The 15164-nt window shown below is 28.8% G+C and overlaps 1 protein-coding gene across 1 annotated transcript; it reads left to right on the top strand.

Moving 5' to 3' along the window:
- The first annotated feature begins 3174 nt into the window (after window positions 1-3174).
- Window positions 3175-10263, top strand: LOC122501543. Its single transcript, XM_043611084.1, has 5 exons — window positions 3175-3671; window positions 9348-9534; window positions 9612-9706; window positions 9800-9938; window positions 10097-10263. The coding sequence occupies exons 1-5, from the start codon at window positions 3175-3177 to the stop codon at window positions 10205-10207; spliced, it is 1029 nt and encodes a 342-aa protein (XP_043467019.1). The 3' UTR covers window positions 10208-10263.
- The last annotated feature ends 4901 nt before the right edge of the window (window positions 10264-15164 follow it).

Below are 15164 nucleotides of genomic sequence, written 5' to 3'. Positions count from 1 at the left end.
ACCTTTTTACCTTTTCATTTCATTCAAATTAAAAATACCGTCTAATCGGAGTTGTTGAAATAAATAACAAGCTTCAAAAGAAAATCCATGACCTTTAAAATAATTTCTATTTTCCGGAGAGCAATTACGTTTTATCTTTGGGATGATTTCAATTTTATTCTCTAATTCATTTTAAAAATATCGAAAACAATTTCGATACAGTTAAAGTTGAATTTGTTTGAAGTAAGATATTTTTTTTGTTATTTAATAAATAAATAATCAAATTCATCTGTTACGAACCGAAAAATAATTATTTGTTTAAATTATCAAAGTCAAGAAAAATAATTCAGAAATCAAAAATTTAAAGAATAAAAATTTTTGTGTTGAGCGATGAAATTAGGTTTACCGCGCGCCTGCGGAGGTTCGTTGGAGGAAATCAAGCTGCCAGGACCGGATGGTTCTGTTTTTATTTTATGGGGTCCGTTTATCTCTTTTAGAAGAGTTCGCCAAGCAACATCCCTTTTTGATTTGTAATTTAGGAAAATAAATTAAGAGCAAAGACAATAAAGAAAACAAGATCTTAAATAAAAAGTACAATTTATTTTAAAATCAAGATCAAGAAAATTATTACAGAGAAATACAGAGAGAGAAATAAAAAAAAAAGGAACGATACAATATATTTAAAACTCACCCTCTCGTCTTTAAAACATGAATTTCTTTTAACTTTATCCTACCGCTGAGTTTTGAGATGCTCGGCGGGCGAAAATTCTTCAATGTCTTTGTTATTGCTAGGCCTCTCAAATTTGGGTGACCTAGGAAAACACACACACGCACATAAACTCACGGGTCGAGGGAAGAAAATAAAAAAAAAGCACGCACTTGTGAACTAAATTTAATATATATATATATCTCGAATCTTAGTCCGTGAATCTAATTTTTCGCGTGATTTTAATTATTAACACTAATCAAAATTTTAATTAATAAAATTAAAACTGCGTTAATAATTAATGGGGGTCGGGCTTCACTTTCGTGGAGCTTTTACCTTTTGATTTTTTTTTTCGTCTATCCTAGATCCTAGACACTATCTTGTAGTGGTCTGTTAGGCTAGGGGTCGATTAATAGACGGGCGAGTCCCGGCAATTCGCAATGCGTTTATGCCTCCGCGAGGAGCTGACTAACAGAGCGAAAATTGTACTGCAAATTTTGAAATTTTCATTCAAGCCTTTTATTCCTTGCTTCTAAATCTGGGAGAAGATGTTGGGATAGAAGAGGTGGTTATGGAAGTAAAAAGTGGGGTCGGGATTCTGGGCCCATTGGCTAAGGGATTTTTGCTGACTTGCGGATCTCACGCTTAACGTAAGAAACGGAAAGGCGTCTGCGAAAATTGATACTTTTTGGAAATTATTATTTTCAAATAATTCCAATCACAAAAAAAAATTGATAAAAAAATAAAAAAAAATAATAATAATAACAACAATAAAAAAATTGATTATTGTTATTATTAATCAATAAATAATTAAATTATTTATTAATAAAATTGCACTAGTAATTAGTGCTGGTGTTCTGGTTATAATTGCTTTATAATCTCAGCAACACCTTATAATTTGGAATGGTGCAAATCAAATTTTGAAATTATTAATTTCTCTATTATTTCTATGAGTTTTAAAAGAAATAATATCATCAGCCTGAATAATACACGTGCGTTTGCTTGTCAAGCGCATGGGGCCCAGGGGAAGAGGGAGGATGCAGCGAAGGAGAAGAAGCAACAAGAAGAGACTTGCAATGTATGAGTGGCCTGTACTGCGTATAGTATGCCTGTGTGCATGCCGCTATAGCTAGTGTCGTCCCAAGAAGTTGCATATACGTGTGTGTGTCGCCACAGTCACCCAAAGATGTATAGGTGTAAAGCGACATATACAGATGGTTATTTTATTTCTTTACTTCTAATTCAATCTACTATTTTAATTTTATGAAACAATTTCTTTCCTTTTTGTTTATACCAGATCGTGGTTGATTTTAATAATTTTAGGATTTGTCGTTACATTATATACTTTCAATATTTCTTTTGTTCTTAAGATATCTTTTAATTATTTTAACAACATATCAACTTTACAACCGAAATATGCGATGCCAATTATGAATTACAACTAAAAAAAAAACTTTAGATTATTTTGCCGTCGCAGAAATGCGTACGCATAACCCATACATTCGACATTTAATTACGGAGCCACGTTTAAGTACTTGCAAGGACATCATGTGTTAATTTTGAATTGGGAATGTTGCCTCAACTTTTATTGATGTTTCTCCATTATTTGGATCTTATTTTAAACCCTTTTTTTTTTACATTAATTTTCCATAATTTCTATGAGAAAACCGCGTTGTTTTCTTTATTTCTTATTTTATGATTACTAGGACAAAAAAAGGGGGGGGGGCATTTCCAAACAATTCTGGAATATTATTTCTGAATAAAAATTATTTTCTTAAACATTGTTCTTAGACGAATTATTATTTTAGAAATTCCAATAGTGTTAATGAAAATGCAACCCTTTGTTATTCGACGATTTCCTGAAGTTCATAAAATTTATTGTTAACCAATTTTTTTGTTGGTTATAAAAGGAATATGCTCAATTGAGCCAACTTCGTTCCCGGTGCAGTGCTGACGCAGCTTATGCTTGGTGATATCCGAGGATATCACCTTTCAATAGTATTTATCGCGAGAAACATTTAAAAGAAAAATGATTCTTAATTTTAATAATGTTTAAATAGTTTTCTATTTTTTTTTTGTTTTTATTTTTGTTAATGTGAGGTTATACCGTAACAACCCACCAAGGATTTTCCATTTTCGTCCCCGAAAATTTACTGCGGTGGAAACGAATTTGGGTGCATGACAGCTTTATGAGTTTCAGGAAAATAGGCCTTTCTTTGTTTCAAATTTACGATCTTAGAATTCGTTGAAAGAAAAATTTTCTTTTCTTTTAACGCACTATAAGAAGTTAGAATGTATTTCTTATAATGCGCGTTCTTAATCTCGGTGATTCTATGTTTCGGTATAGAATTACCGTGATAAGGGCTCGACGTCGCCGAGGTCCAGACGCAGGTCCCCGCAAATCAGTTCGGTGACGACCGAGATGCTAATTACCTCGTAGGATCCTGTAACCTTTCCGTTTTCGTGTGGTTTTCCTTTTTCTAAAAAAAATGGAAGTGCGAGGTGAAAATAGTGAAAAAGAAAGTGTAGAAAACAGGAGTGAAAGTGAAGTGGATAGGGATGAAAGTGAAAGTGTAGGAGACGGGAGTGAAAGTGAAGTGGATAGGGATGAAAGTGAAAGTGTAGGAGACGGGAGTGAAAGTGAAGTGGATAGGGGTGAAGGCGAAATGGACAGGATTGAAAGTGAAAGAAACTTAGTTAGAGAAACGAGGGAAAAAATGTTAAACTGTGGAAGGGAAGTGGGAGAGGAAGGGAGGAAATTAAACTTATCAGGAAGTTTAGCTTTCTTTGCTTCGGGAGTTGTATATAAGGTCCTCCCCCGGAAAGAAGACGGTTTCCTCAGAAGGGAATATTTTGCCAGGCGGCTTACCCTGGGGGGTGAGATAACTTCTCCTGGGACAGCGGCACAAAAAGTGGACTACTTAAAAAAAATGGAAACCTGCCTCGAACTACTCCACCTTTTGGAGGGTCTGAAAAACCCTTTAAGGTAAGAAACTTTATTTATCCAAAATATTGTCAAGATAATGATAAATAAAATATATATATATATATATATATATATATATATATAAATAAAATTCATAAAAAAAGTTATTACACTAATCAAACTCAGTTAAACTATTAGAACTGAAATAACCCAATTATTTAAATCAACCCAATTCAATTCAATTAGATCTAACTAAAATAAGTGAACTGAATTAGATTCAGATTAAACTAAATACATCTAATCTAGATAAGTTAAACATAATCAAATCTTACTAGCTAGACTAAAGTGAACTTTCCTAAATAAACTAAAGTAGATTAAACTGAATTAAAGTTAAGTAGCTAAACTAAGTTACTTAAAACTAAACTAATTCAACTGAATTGAATTAGCTAATCAATTTCAGTGTTATAATTTAGTGTTTGAATTAAACAAACTAAGGGCCAGTTAATTTCAACCAGGGTTTAGCCATTTTGACCCGAAAAAAAAAATTTGTGAAACGCATAATTTTCACTAACCCGAATTTACCGTCTTAAACTCTAGTCAAATAAGGTTGTGGAACCGGCCAAAACCAAATAAAATTAACCAAATAAAATTTAGCCAAATTAAATTTAAACTAAAATTATAGACTAAATTACTTGAACCAACTTAATGAATTAAAATAAATAACTAAAAACAGAATTCATTTTAATTAGCCAAACTGATTATTCAAACTAAATCAATTCGACTAAATTAAATTGACCAAGCTAAATTCCAAATAAAATAGTAAACTAAGTTAAACCCATTCAGCTGAAGCAAATAGACTAAAATAATTAAATCAAATCCATTTAGCTGAACCAAATCAAATTAGCCAAATCAAACTTAACTAAATAATAATAAAATCAAATTTAACCAAATCAAACCTAGCCAAATTATATTAGCCAAATTAATCTTAACTAATTAAACTAAAATAACTAAACACAGTTAATTTTAGTTAGCCAAACCAATTCAATTAAACCAACTAAACTAGAATAATTAAACTCAATCCAACTGAACCTAACCAAATTAATTAACCAAATTAAAATAACCAAATTAAATAAAATTAAATAACCAAACTTAAATAACCGTAATCTAAATAACTAAACAAAATAGTTCAATCAAATTAAACCGAACTAAATTAGAATAGACTGAACTAAAACTAAATAAGTTTTAACTAAATAATTAAGTTTAAATAGTTATTGTTTAAATAACTAACTAAAATAGTTAAACTAAATTAAACTAACTAATTAAATTTAAATAGCCATTATTAATCCAATCAATCAAATCAGTCAATCAATTAAATTTAACTGAATTAAATAAACTAAATTAAATCCAAGTTATTATAAGTTAAACTAATTTAAAATTAAATAGGGTAAACCAAATTAAATTTAACTAGCTAAACTAAATAAACTAAATCCAACTGAATTAGGTAGAATAAACTAAAATAACTAAACAGAGTTAATTTTAATTAGCCAAACCAATTCAATTAAACCAACCAAACTAGAATAATTAAACTCAATCAAACTGAATCGAACCAAATTAATTAACCAAATTAAAATAACCAAATTAAATAAATTTAACTAACCAAACTTAAATAACCGTAATCTAAATAACTAAACTAAAATAGTTTAATCAAATTAAACCGAACTAAATTAGAATAGACTGAACTAAAACTAAATAAGTTTTAACTAAATAATTAAGTTTAAATAGTTATTGTTTAAATAACTAGCTAAAATAGTTAAACTAAATTAAACTAACTAATTAAATTTAAATAGCCATTATTAATCCAATCAATCAAATCAGTCAATCCATTAAATTTGACTGAATTAAATAAACTAAATTAAATCCAAGTTATTATAAGTTAAACTAATTTAAAATTAAATAGGGTAAACCAAATTAAATTTAACTAGCTAAACTAAATAAACTAAATCCAACTGAATTAGGTAGAATAAACTAAAATAACTAAACAGAGTTAATTTTAATTAGCCAAACCAATTCAATTAAACCAACCAAACTAGAATAATTAAACTCAATCAAACTGAATCGAACCAAATTAATTAACCAAATTAAAATAACCAAATTAAATAAATTTAACTAACCAAACTTAAATAACCGTAATCTAAATAACTAAACTAAAATAGTTCAATCAAATTAAACCGAACTAAATTAGAATAGACTGAACTAAAACTAAATAAGTTTTAACTAAATAATTAAGTTTAAATAGTTATTGTTTAAATAACTAGCTAAAATAGTTAAACTAAATTAAACTAACTAATTAAATTTAAATAGCCATTATTAATCCAATCAATCAAATCAGTCAATCAATTAAATTTGACTGAATTAAATAAACTAAATTAAATCCAAGTTATTATAAGTTAAACTAATTTAAAATTAAATAGGGTAAACCAAATTAAATTTAACTAGCTAAACTAAATAAACTAAATCCAACTGAATTAGGTAGAATAAACTAAAATAACTAAACAGAGTTAATTTTAATTAGCCAAACCAATTCAATTAAACCAACCAAACTAGAATAATTAAACTCAATCAAACTGAATCGAACCAAATTAATTAACCAAATTAAAATAACCAAATTAAATAAATTTAACTAACCAAACTTAAATAACCGTAATCTAAATAACTAAACTAAAATAGTTCAATCAAATTAAACCGAACTAAATTAGAATAGACTGAACTAAAACTAAATAAGTTTTAACTAAATAATTAAGTTTAAATAGTTATTGTTTAAATAACTAGCTAAAATAGTTAAACTAAATTAAACTAACTAATTAAATTTAAATAGCCATTATTAATCCAATCAATCAAATCAGTCAATCAATTAAATTTGACTGAATTAAATAAACTAAATTAAATCCAAGTTATTATAAGTTAAACTAATTTAAAATTAAATAGGGTAAACCAAATTAAATTTAACTAGCTAAACTAAATAAACTAAATCCAACTGAATTAGGTAGAATAAACTAAAATAACTAAACAGAGTTAATTTTAATTAGCCAAACCAATTCAATTAAACTAACCAAACTAGAATAATTAAACTCAATCAAACTGAATCGAACCAAATTAATTAACCAAATTAAAATAACCAAATTAAATAAATTTAACTAACCAAACTTAAATAACCGTAATCTAAATAACTAAACTAAAATAGTTCAATCAAATTAAACCGAACTAAATTAGAATAGACTGAACTAAAACTAAATAAGTTTTAACTAAATAATTAAGTTTAAATAGTTATTGTTTAAATAACTAGCTAAAATAGTTAAACTAAATTAAACTAACTAATTAAATTTAAATAGCCATTATTAATCCAATCAATCAAATCAGTCAATCAATTAAATTTGACTGAATTAAATAAACTAAATTAAATCCAAGTTATTATAAGTTAAACTAATTTAAAATTAAATAGGGTAAACCAAATTAAATTTAACTAGCTAAACTAAATAAACTAAATCCAACTGAATTAGGTAGAATAAACTAAAATAACTAAACAGAGTTAATTTTAATTAGCCAAACCAATTCAATTAAACCAACCAAACTAGAATAATTAAACTCAATCAAACTGAATCGAACCAAATTAATTAACCAAATTAAAATAACCAAATTAAATAAATTTAACTAACCAAACTTAAATAACCGTAATCTAAATAACTAAACTAAAATAGTTCAATCAAATTAAACCGAACTAAATTAGAATAGACTGAACTAAAACTAAATAAGTTTTAACTAAATAATTAAGTTTAAATAGTTATTGTTTAAATAACTAGCTAAAATAGTTAAACTAAATTAAACTAACTAATTAAATTTAAATAGCCATTATTAATCCAATCAATCAAATCAGTCAATCAATTAAATTTGACTGAATTAAATAAACTAAATTAAATCCAAGTTATTATAAGTTAAACTAATTTAAAATTAAATAGGGTAAACCAAATTAAATTTAACTAGCTAAACTAAATAAACTAAATCCAACTGAATTAGGTAGAATAAACTAAAATAACTAAACAGAGGTAATTTTAATTAGCCAAACCAATTCAATTAAACCAACCAAACTAGAATAATTAAACTCAATCAAACTATTCGAACCAAATTAATTAACCAAATTAAAATAACCAAATTAAATAAATTTAACTAACCAAACTTAAATAACCGTAATCTAAATAACTAAACTAAAATAGTTCAATCAAATTAAACCGAACTAAATTAGAATAGACTGAACTAAAACTAAATAAGTTTTAACTAAATAATTAAGTTTAAATAGTTATTGTTTAAATAACTAGCTAAAATAGTTAAACTAAATTAAACTAACTAATTAAATTTAAATAGCCATTATTAATCCAATCAATCAAATCAGTCAATCAATTAAATTTGACTGAATTAAATAAACTAAATTAAATCCAAGTTATTATAAGTTAAACTAATTTAAAATCAAATAGGGTAAACCAAATTAAATTTAACTAGCTAAACTAAATAAACTAAATCCAACTGAATTAGGTAGAATAAACTAAAATAACTAAACAGAGTTAATTTTAATTAGCCAAACCAATTCAATTAAACCAACCAAACTAGAATAATTAAACTCAATCAAACTGAACCGAACCAAATTAATTAGAAAATTTCATGTTACTAATTCAAATAATTATACGTAAAAAGAAAAAAATTTTTTTTTTTATTGGGATTTTGTCCTTACTAGTTGTATTAGTCGTTTATTGTATTCATTTTCATGTTTAATTATGTATATGTGATACTGAGAAATAACTTACTTAAGTGTAGGAGATAAAATGTTTATGTATATCTTGTTACAGATTTAAATTACCTAACATTATTTTCTTTCCAAAAAGTTTTATATAGAAGACAACCAAATAATGGTTGTACAGTAATAAAAATGAAATTTATTTATATATATATATATTTTTTTTTTAAGCTTCACAACCTCTATAGAAAATAAATATTTTTAGAAGATGAAAACATGAAATTGTATTAATTTTAATGTTCTTTTCATAGTGATTTCAACTATATTTTAATTTTATTTTTGATACTAAATTGCAATTTTTATTTTAAAAACATTATTTAAAAATAATTTTTTTTTTTTTTTTGTATAAAATACTGTCATAAAACTATTTGAAAAATACGAATATTTGGGTTAACAAAACATTTTGCAATAATTAACGACAAAAAAAAAATTTTTTTTTTGTTTATGTTTTTTTTTTTTAAATTTTAATTATTCTATTTGAAAAAAAAAATATGGACAATTGTTACTATTATTCTTATGAAGACCTTTGGATATTCTGGGCCAGAATAAATTCTTCATTTCTTTCTATACAGTTTTCTTAATCATTCGTTAAATTGATTTATAGAATTCAATATAAGATCCTTATTCTTCTATCAGCTTTGACATGCTATTCTACTCCTCCAACTTCTTCGTAAGTTGCATCAAGCGCATTTTGCAAAAAAAAATTACACCGCGATTTCAATAAAAACAATGAGAATATTTACCTACAAGATTCTTTAATAATTCAATAATTTTTATGGAAACAACAGACTTTTTTTTTTTTTCAATTCAAAAAAAATTTTCCAATTCTACTTTTTTTTTTTTGGAGTGGTTTCAAAATTTTGTTCAAATTATTTATTTCTTTTTTTTTTTAGAATTGCCGTAGAATATGGCGATTGGATTCCTGCACCCCTGAGAAGAAATCCCAATCTGGGGTGGGATTTCAATGAAAAACTCCTTCAGAACAGTCCGCCCAAGAAATACTGTTTAATGATCTGGCGCCAAGAATATTATTGGCAGAGAGATACCGAGCAGTACTTATGCAGGGGTTTTTGGGCAACAGTAAGAAAATTAGCTCATACAATTTTTTTTCTCTTCTCTTTTTTTTTATCAAATTAATTGCAAAATGTTTTTGTTAGGGCGCTTTCCGGGATCCGGCCATGATCAAGATCTTAGATGACCGTGTCAGAATCATGGTGGGAGGGGAATTCAGCCGCGTCGAGGAAGAAGAGATGTAAGTGTTTTTCTTTTAAGAAACCTGATTCATCGGGATTAAAGCAAGGGCATTAGCTCTAGTAAGGGAATCTCTTCCCTTTTTTTTTTTTAGTGTTTTGAAGGACCTCTTGGCTCGTTCTCCACCGCGTTATGGGGCTTATACTGTGCGAGAGGAGCTTTTCCTCTCGTTTATAGAGGAATTCATACCCGTGGATAGAGGAATGGTGAACTTTCGTTCCCGCTGGCAATTGGTGAGCTTTATATCAATTATGAAACTGATTATGTACAAGGTGGTAGGATGTAAATGCACATACATATACATACTCATGCACACATACATACATACATGCATGCATGTGTATTTCCATTTATATACACATACATATACACATATATATATATATTTTAGTGCTATGACGTTCCGGTTGACGAGGCCTGGGAGACTGTGGGCCATCGTTCGCTAGCCGAGGGAAGGCAAGCACGCCGAGAACAAAGAAGAAGGGCTCGATTATACCACTGAGGGCGCACTAGTGTAATGTAGTAATAATAGTAATAGGACAGATCGATTTAATTACTTTTAGTTAAATTTTAATTAATTATATTAACGTATAACCTTCTTCTTTTTTTTTTTTTAACTATAAGTTTTTTTTTTTTAATTAATTAAGCCTTTATTAAATATGATCAAAAAAAATTAAAAAAAATAAAATAAAAGTATCGTTATAAATTTTACTACTGGAAGGAGAACAGCAAGCGGTAACGGTAAGAATTGAAAACTGAACCCAGAGCAAATAACAGAGAAAAGAAGAGTTTTGATTGGACATGAGAATTTTTACATTCCAAAATCGTTACTGTTTTCGGTTCAATGTTAACCAAAGAATGATAAAATAATTCTATTTTGGTCAGTAATTTAAACATTTTTAAAGAAGACATTACTTCAAATAATGCAAAATTAAAAATTGATAAAATAATAGATGATAGATGTAAGATTGTATTTGATAACAGACAAGTAATCGGTTGCTTCAATCAAATAAGATTTGTGTCATGACTATGTAGAAAGATAATGCAGAATTAATTATTTTAGTTATCATTTACGACTAAATAAAATTTGGCTAACTATACCAAGTTAAACTAAAATAAACTAAGTTAAATTTATTTAATTAAACCAACCAATCAAACTAAATCAAGCCTGACTGAACTTAACCAACCAAACCAGGCTAGATTAAGTCAAATTTAATTGACCAAATCGGCTGAATCAAATTAACCATACTAGGTTAAATTGAATTGAGATAATTGAATATTTGATGTAAATAAAATTATTTGATACAATCGATATATTTTGTCACTTTAAGTAAACCAATTTATTTGATGTAAATAATGTATTGGTTAAGGCAAAATAAGAATATCAAGAAGAGAGAAAAATTTTGATAAAATTAGTTTATTATAAAATTAAGTTATTTAAAACTATTAAAACTCCCTTTTTTTTAATAAAATTAGCTGTTGTAAAAGTATTAGAACTATTAGTCTGATCATGACTCAATTGACCTATCCAAATTTACTTGATTCAGGCAAACATTCGGAATATGAAATATAAACATTTAATTTATGTTATTTAAGCAAACGAACACCTGCCTGTTAGGAAACAAATACTTACTTAATTTTAATCATAATTAGGCAGTGGTTATCTATAGGCAGCTACAAAACTTGCCTTGTTGTACAATAGTTTGTTTGTTTTTGTTTTGTTGTTTTTTTTTTAAATCCAAACCCAAACCAAATTGTTGTTACAACCAATTTCCATAGTTGGTCTTCCTTGGCCTGATCTGGAGGTTGTCCTAGGAATCGACACGTCCTGGGTTTTAGCATACATCCTAGAGCCAATTTTTAAAGGCGTCAAAAATGCTCAGAGCATGCTGCTCATCGTCTAGGACTGGAATGGAAAGGTGTGCCCGAAGTGAGAAAGATGTTAAACCATAATGTTGACATTCCCCTTTTTTTTTTTTTTTTTTTCTTCTTCCCCTAAAAGGAAATTGAAGTTAGTATAAAACTTAAATCTTAATTGGAACATCGAGAATTGTGAGCTCGATAGTTCCAAATGCTAAGACCAGGCGGTTGGTAATATCTGTAGTCTCAATACGCTTGCTTTGATCAAGTGTGGACTCAGATTCCAATTCACTGAATTTAGTTGAGTTTGTATTAAGACTGTTCAACGGACCCAACTGGATCCGGACAAAATACGAGTGTATAATAATCTTAATCAAGGTGAAAAGGATGTTGCTTGACAGTGAACAAAATTCGCGTGTCGCGTCGCCACCGCGGATTTTTCCTGCTAATTGCTACCCGGAGGTTAATCAATGGAAAGATAAGAGCTAACCCAAAGTTATAACGTCACTATCGTAGCCTAGAGTTGTGTCTGATGTTGGGAGGAAACTACACTAACAGAAATGACAGAACTATTTTCCTTTTTAAATCGCGTCCCTTAACTACAAGCAAGAATAATCTAATCGTAAGGAATCTTAATAATATGTGATAATAAAATAAAATTATTTAACAAAATAAGCAGTGTAAAAAGTTAAAATAAAATATTAACAATTTTTGGATATAACAATATAATATAATATAATACAATTATATTCACATAGATACAACAACACAACATAATTACATTCAAGAATTCTAAAAAAAAAATATATATATATATATTTTTTTTTAAAGTTGTTAAAGGTTATATATCGAAATTATGATGAAAGAGTTTTAGTTTTTATTCTTAAAAATTTAACCTGCCTATCAATATAATATTATTATTTGCAGGCTTGTGCTATTATTATTTTATTTTTAATTTAATTTAATTTCAAAAGTTTTATAAATTTCAGTCAAAAAAAAAGTTTTAATAGTCAAAGGACACAATTCAAAGGAATTTCCACTTAATAGAAAAGAATTCCTCCCACGCAAATATTAAGAGGAAAATCCGCTCATAGTAAAAGGATTCCTCTCTGCTTAAGGAGGCTGCCTCGTGAATGCACTGTTAGAAAAGAATTGAAAACTAAAGAACCCGAAGTAAATATTCATTGGTTCGCAAAAAAAAAAAAAACTGACTATTATTGAAAATTCATTACTCTTATTAAAAATTCAGTACTATTAAAAGTCATTACTGTGTTGTTGAAAATTTAAAACTCTTACTAAAAATAAAAATTCAAATTTAATTGTTTAGTTAAACTTTAATAAATTTTCAAATCTGGGTTCTTCAATTTTCAACTCTATGTTATTAAATTTCCAATTAAATGCTATTGCATTTTCAATTCCATATTATTCAATTTTCAATTCAATGTTATTCAATTTTCAGCTCAATGTTATCGAATATTCAATTACACGTATTGATATGGACTTCACTTACATGCCATTGAAAATTCACATACATATTTCCAACAGTGTGTAGGGGCTTTAATGAGTCTTACTTTTTGGTTGATTGTTTTATTTTCTTTAGACTTGGGAATTTCTAACTGTAAAAAAAATATTTCTGGTATTTGATAAAACAATCAAACTTTAGAGTCTCAGACGTTTTGAATTCCAGATTTCTTCTATAGCTCTTCGTATTTTGATTACTTCTATAGGGATAACTCCAGGGGGTGGAGGGATTTCATTCTCAACTTCTCTCCAAGCGCTTTCTATTTTGACTATTTTTATAGGGATAACTCCAGGGGGTGGAGGTATCTCGTCGTTGATTTGTCTCCGTTTTAAATCCCAGATTTCCTCTATAGATCTCCGTATTCTAACTACTTCTATAGGGATAACTCCTGGGAGTGGGGGAATCTCGTTTTCAAAAATGGGACGTTGGAGTTCTAGCTTAGGGACTACGTTAGGGATTGATTTCTGATCGCACATTATAGGTGTTAGTCTAAAATCATAATGTCGCTGTCATAATCTACAGTCGTGTCACATTCATATAGCTGTTCTAGGTGTTCGTTATTGGGCCCTGGTCGCATGTGATTTTCCTGTGTGTATGCAGTCTGTCTGAGTGCCAGAGCTTGTTCCACGTCTAAGTCTATGATCTCGTGTACGATTGGGACTACAACAGGGGCAGGTGGAATAATAACTGGAATTAGTCTGGGAGTAGGTTTAACCAAACACACTGGACGAATTTTGATTGTTGGGTGTGTTAGCTTATAAAATATTTCTGAACCTGCTTTGATTCCTGATTTCTGGGTATGCTTGAGCCCTGATTTCTTGCCTCTCTTTGGCTTTGATGGACCGGAAGGCATTTTATTTAAAAAAAATTCAAGGAACAAACAGAATTATCTATGGTGGAGAGATAAGAAAGGATAATACTTAAACTAATTTATTAGAGGAAAATTTCGGACTCAATTCTGAAGAGGCAATGCCTTCCTTCTTTTTGGCAAAAATGGTTTACAAACGCGGCCGAGGGGCTTTCCAAAACGGGTGACTAGTACTTTGGCCAGCGCTTCCTGAGTGTAAGGAAATGAAAAGAAAATTTGAATCTTCTTTTGATCTCGATTTTTCTTTCGGAAAATCGCTCGGATACAGCCGAGGAATTTTCCAGTCATTCGGTTTTGTACTTGCAACCAGCGTAAAAGAGTTAGTATTCTTTTAGAATAAATAAAATTATTTTAAAAGGGCTTTATGCCTTAAATTGCCAGTAGCCTCAAAATTTTCGTCTCGGTTGTGGAAAGGGGTTTAAGGAACGGAACTAGGGATATATTCAAGTTCTAACAATCCTTCAAAACCAAAGATACCTTGTCCTAAATCGCACAACGTAGCGTCTTGCGATTCTACTACCTTGAAACAAATTTCTTCTCCGTTTATTGGCAAATAAACCTCGCCCAAAATCTGAACCAGCGTGTTGTTAATATAGTCGTCGTCCAAGTCTCCTTGTATAGTGCAGTTAGCGTTAAGGTTATATTGCGGAATATAATTACACTTTGTCAGTAAGTCAATGGGGATATTCAACGTTCCGTTTTGTAGTTTGTCTGTTTCTATAGTTATGTATGGTGGTAGATACAGAAAGTCACGTTCGTCTCCAATAGCAATTGTCATTTTGATTCATGTCGTCATTTTAGGAGATTATAGGAAAATGAAAGGGGCAAAGGAATCAGTCCAAAATTACAACGTCGCTGTCGTAGTCCACAGTCGCAGTTAACGGTTGAAGCAGACTAGTAAATTTTACTAATTTCACCTTTTGGTCGTTAAAGTCTTCAATGCGTCTAACTCTTAATTTTAAAGTGAAAGTGTCTGTCAAAAGGTCAGCTGATCGAACTAACGTCAAAGAAAGTTTTTTTTAAGTCGTGGTTGTTCATGACTGTGCCTCGGTGGAACGGGAATTTGGGGTTGAAAATCACAGAGTAATGTAATTTTTCTGTGACTTCTCTTCTGAAAGCTAGAGGGCTTCGGTGGAAGATATTAGTTTTAATAGTGGAAACCTTTCCCTCTCTTTGAATTTCCTCAATTGTTCTATGCTTATTAATTAG

Source organism: Leptopilina heterotoma, unplaced genomic scaffold (assembly GCF_015476425.1).
Source record: "Leptopilina heterotoma isolate Lh14 unplaced genomic scaffold, ASM1547642v1 Lhet_2105, whole genome shotgun sequence".
Taxonomy (NCBI): domain Eukaryota; kingdom Metazoa; phylum Arthropoda; class Insecta; order Hymenoptera; family Figitidae; genus Leptopilina; species Leptopilina heterotoma.
The sequence above is the reverse complement of the archived record's forward strand: the minus strand, read 5'-3'. Positions and strand labels throughout refer to the sequence as shown.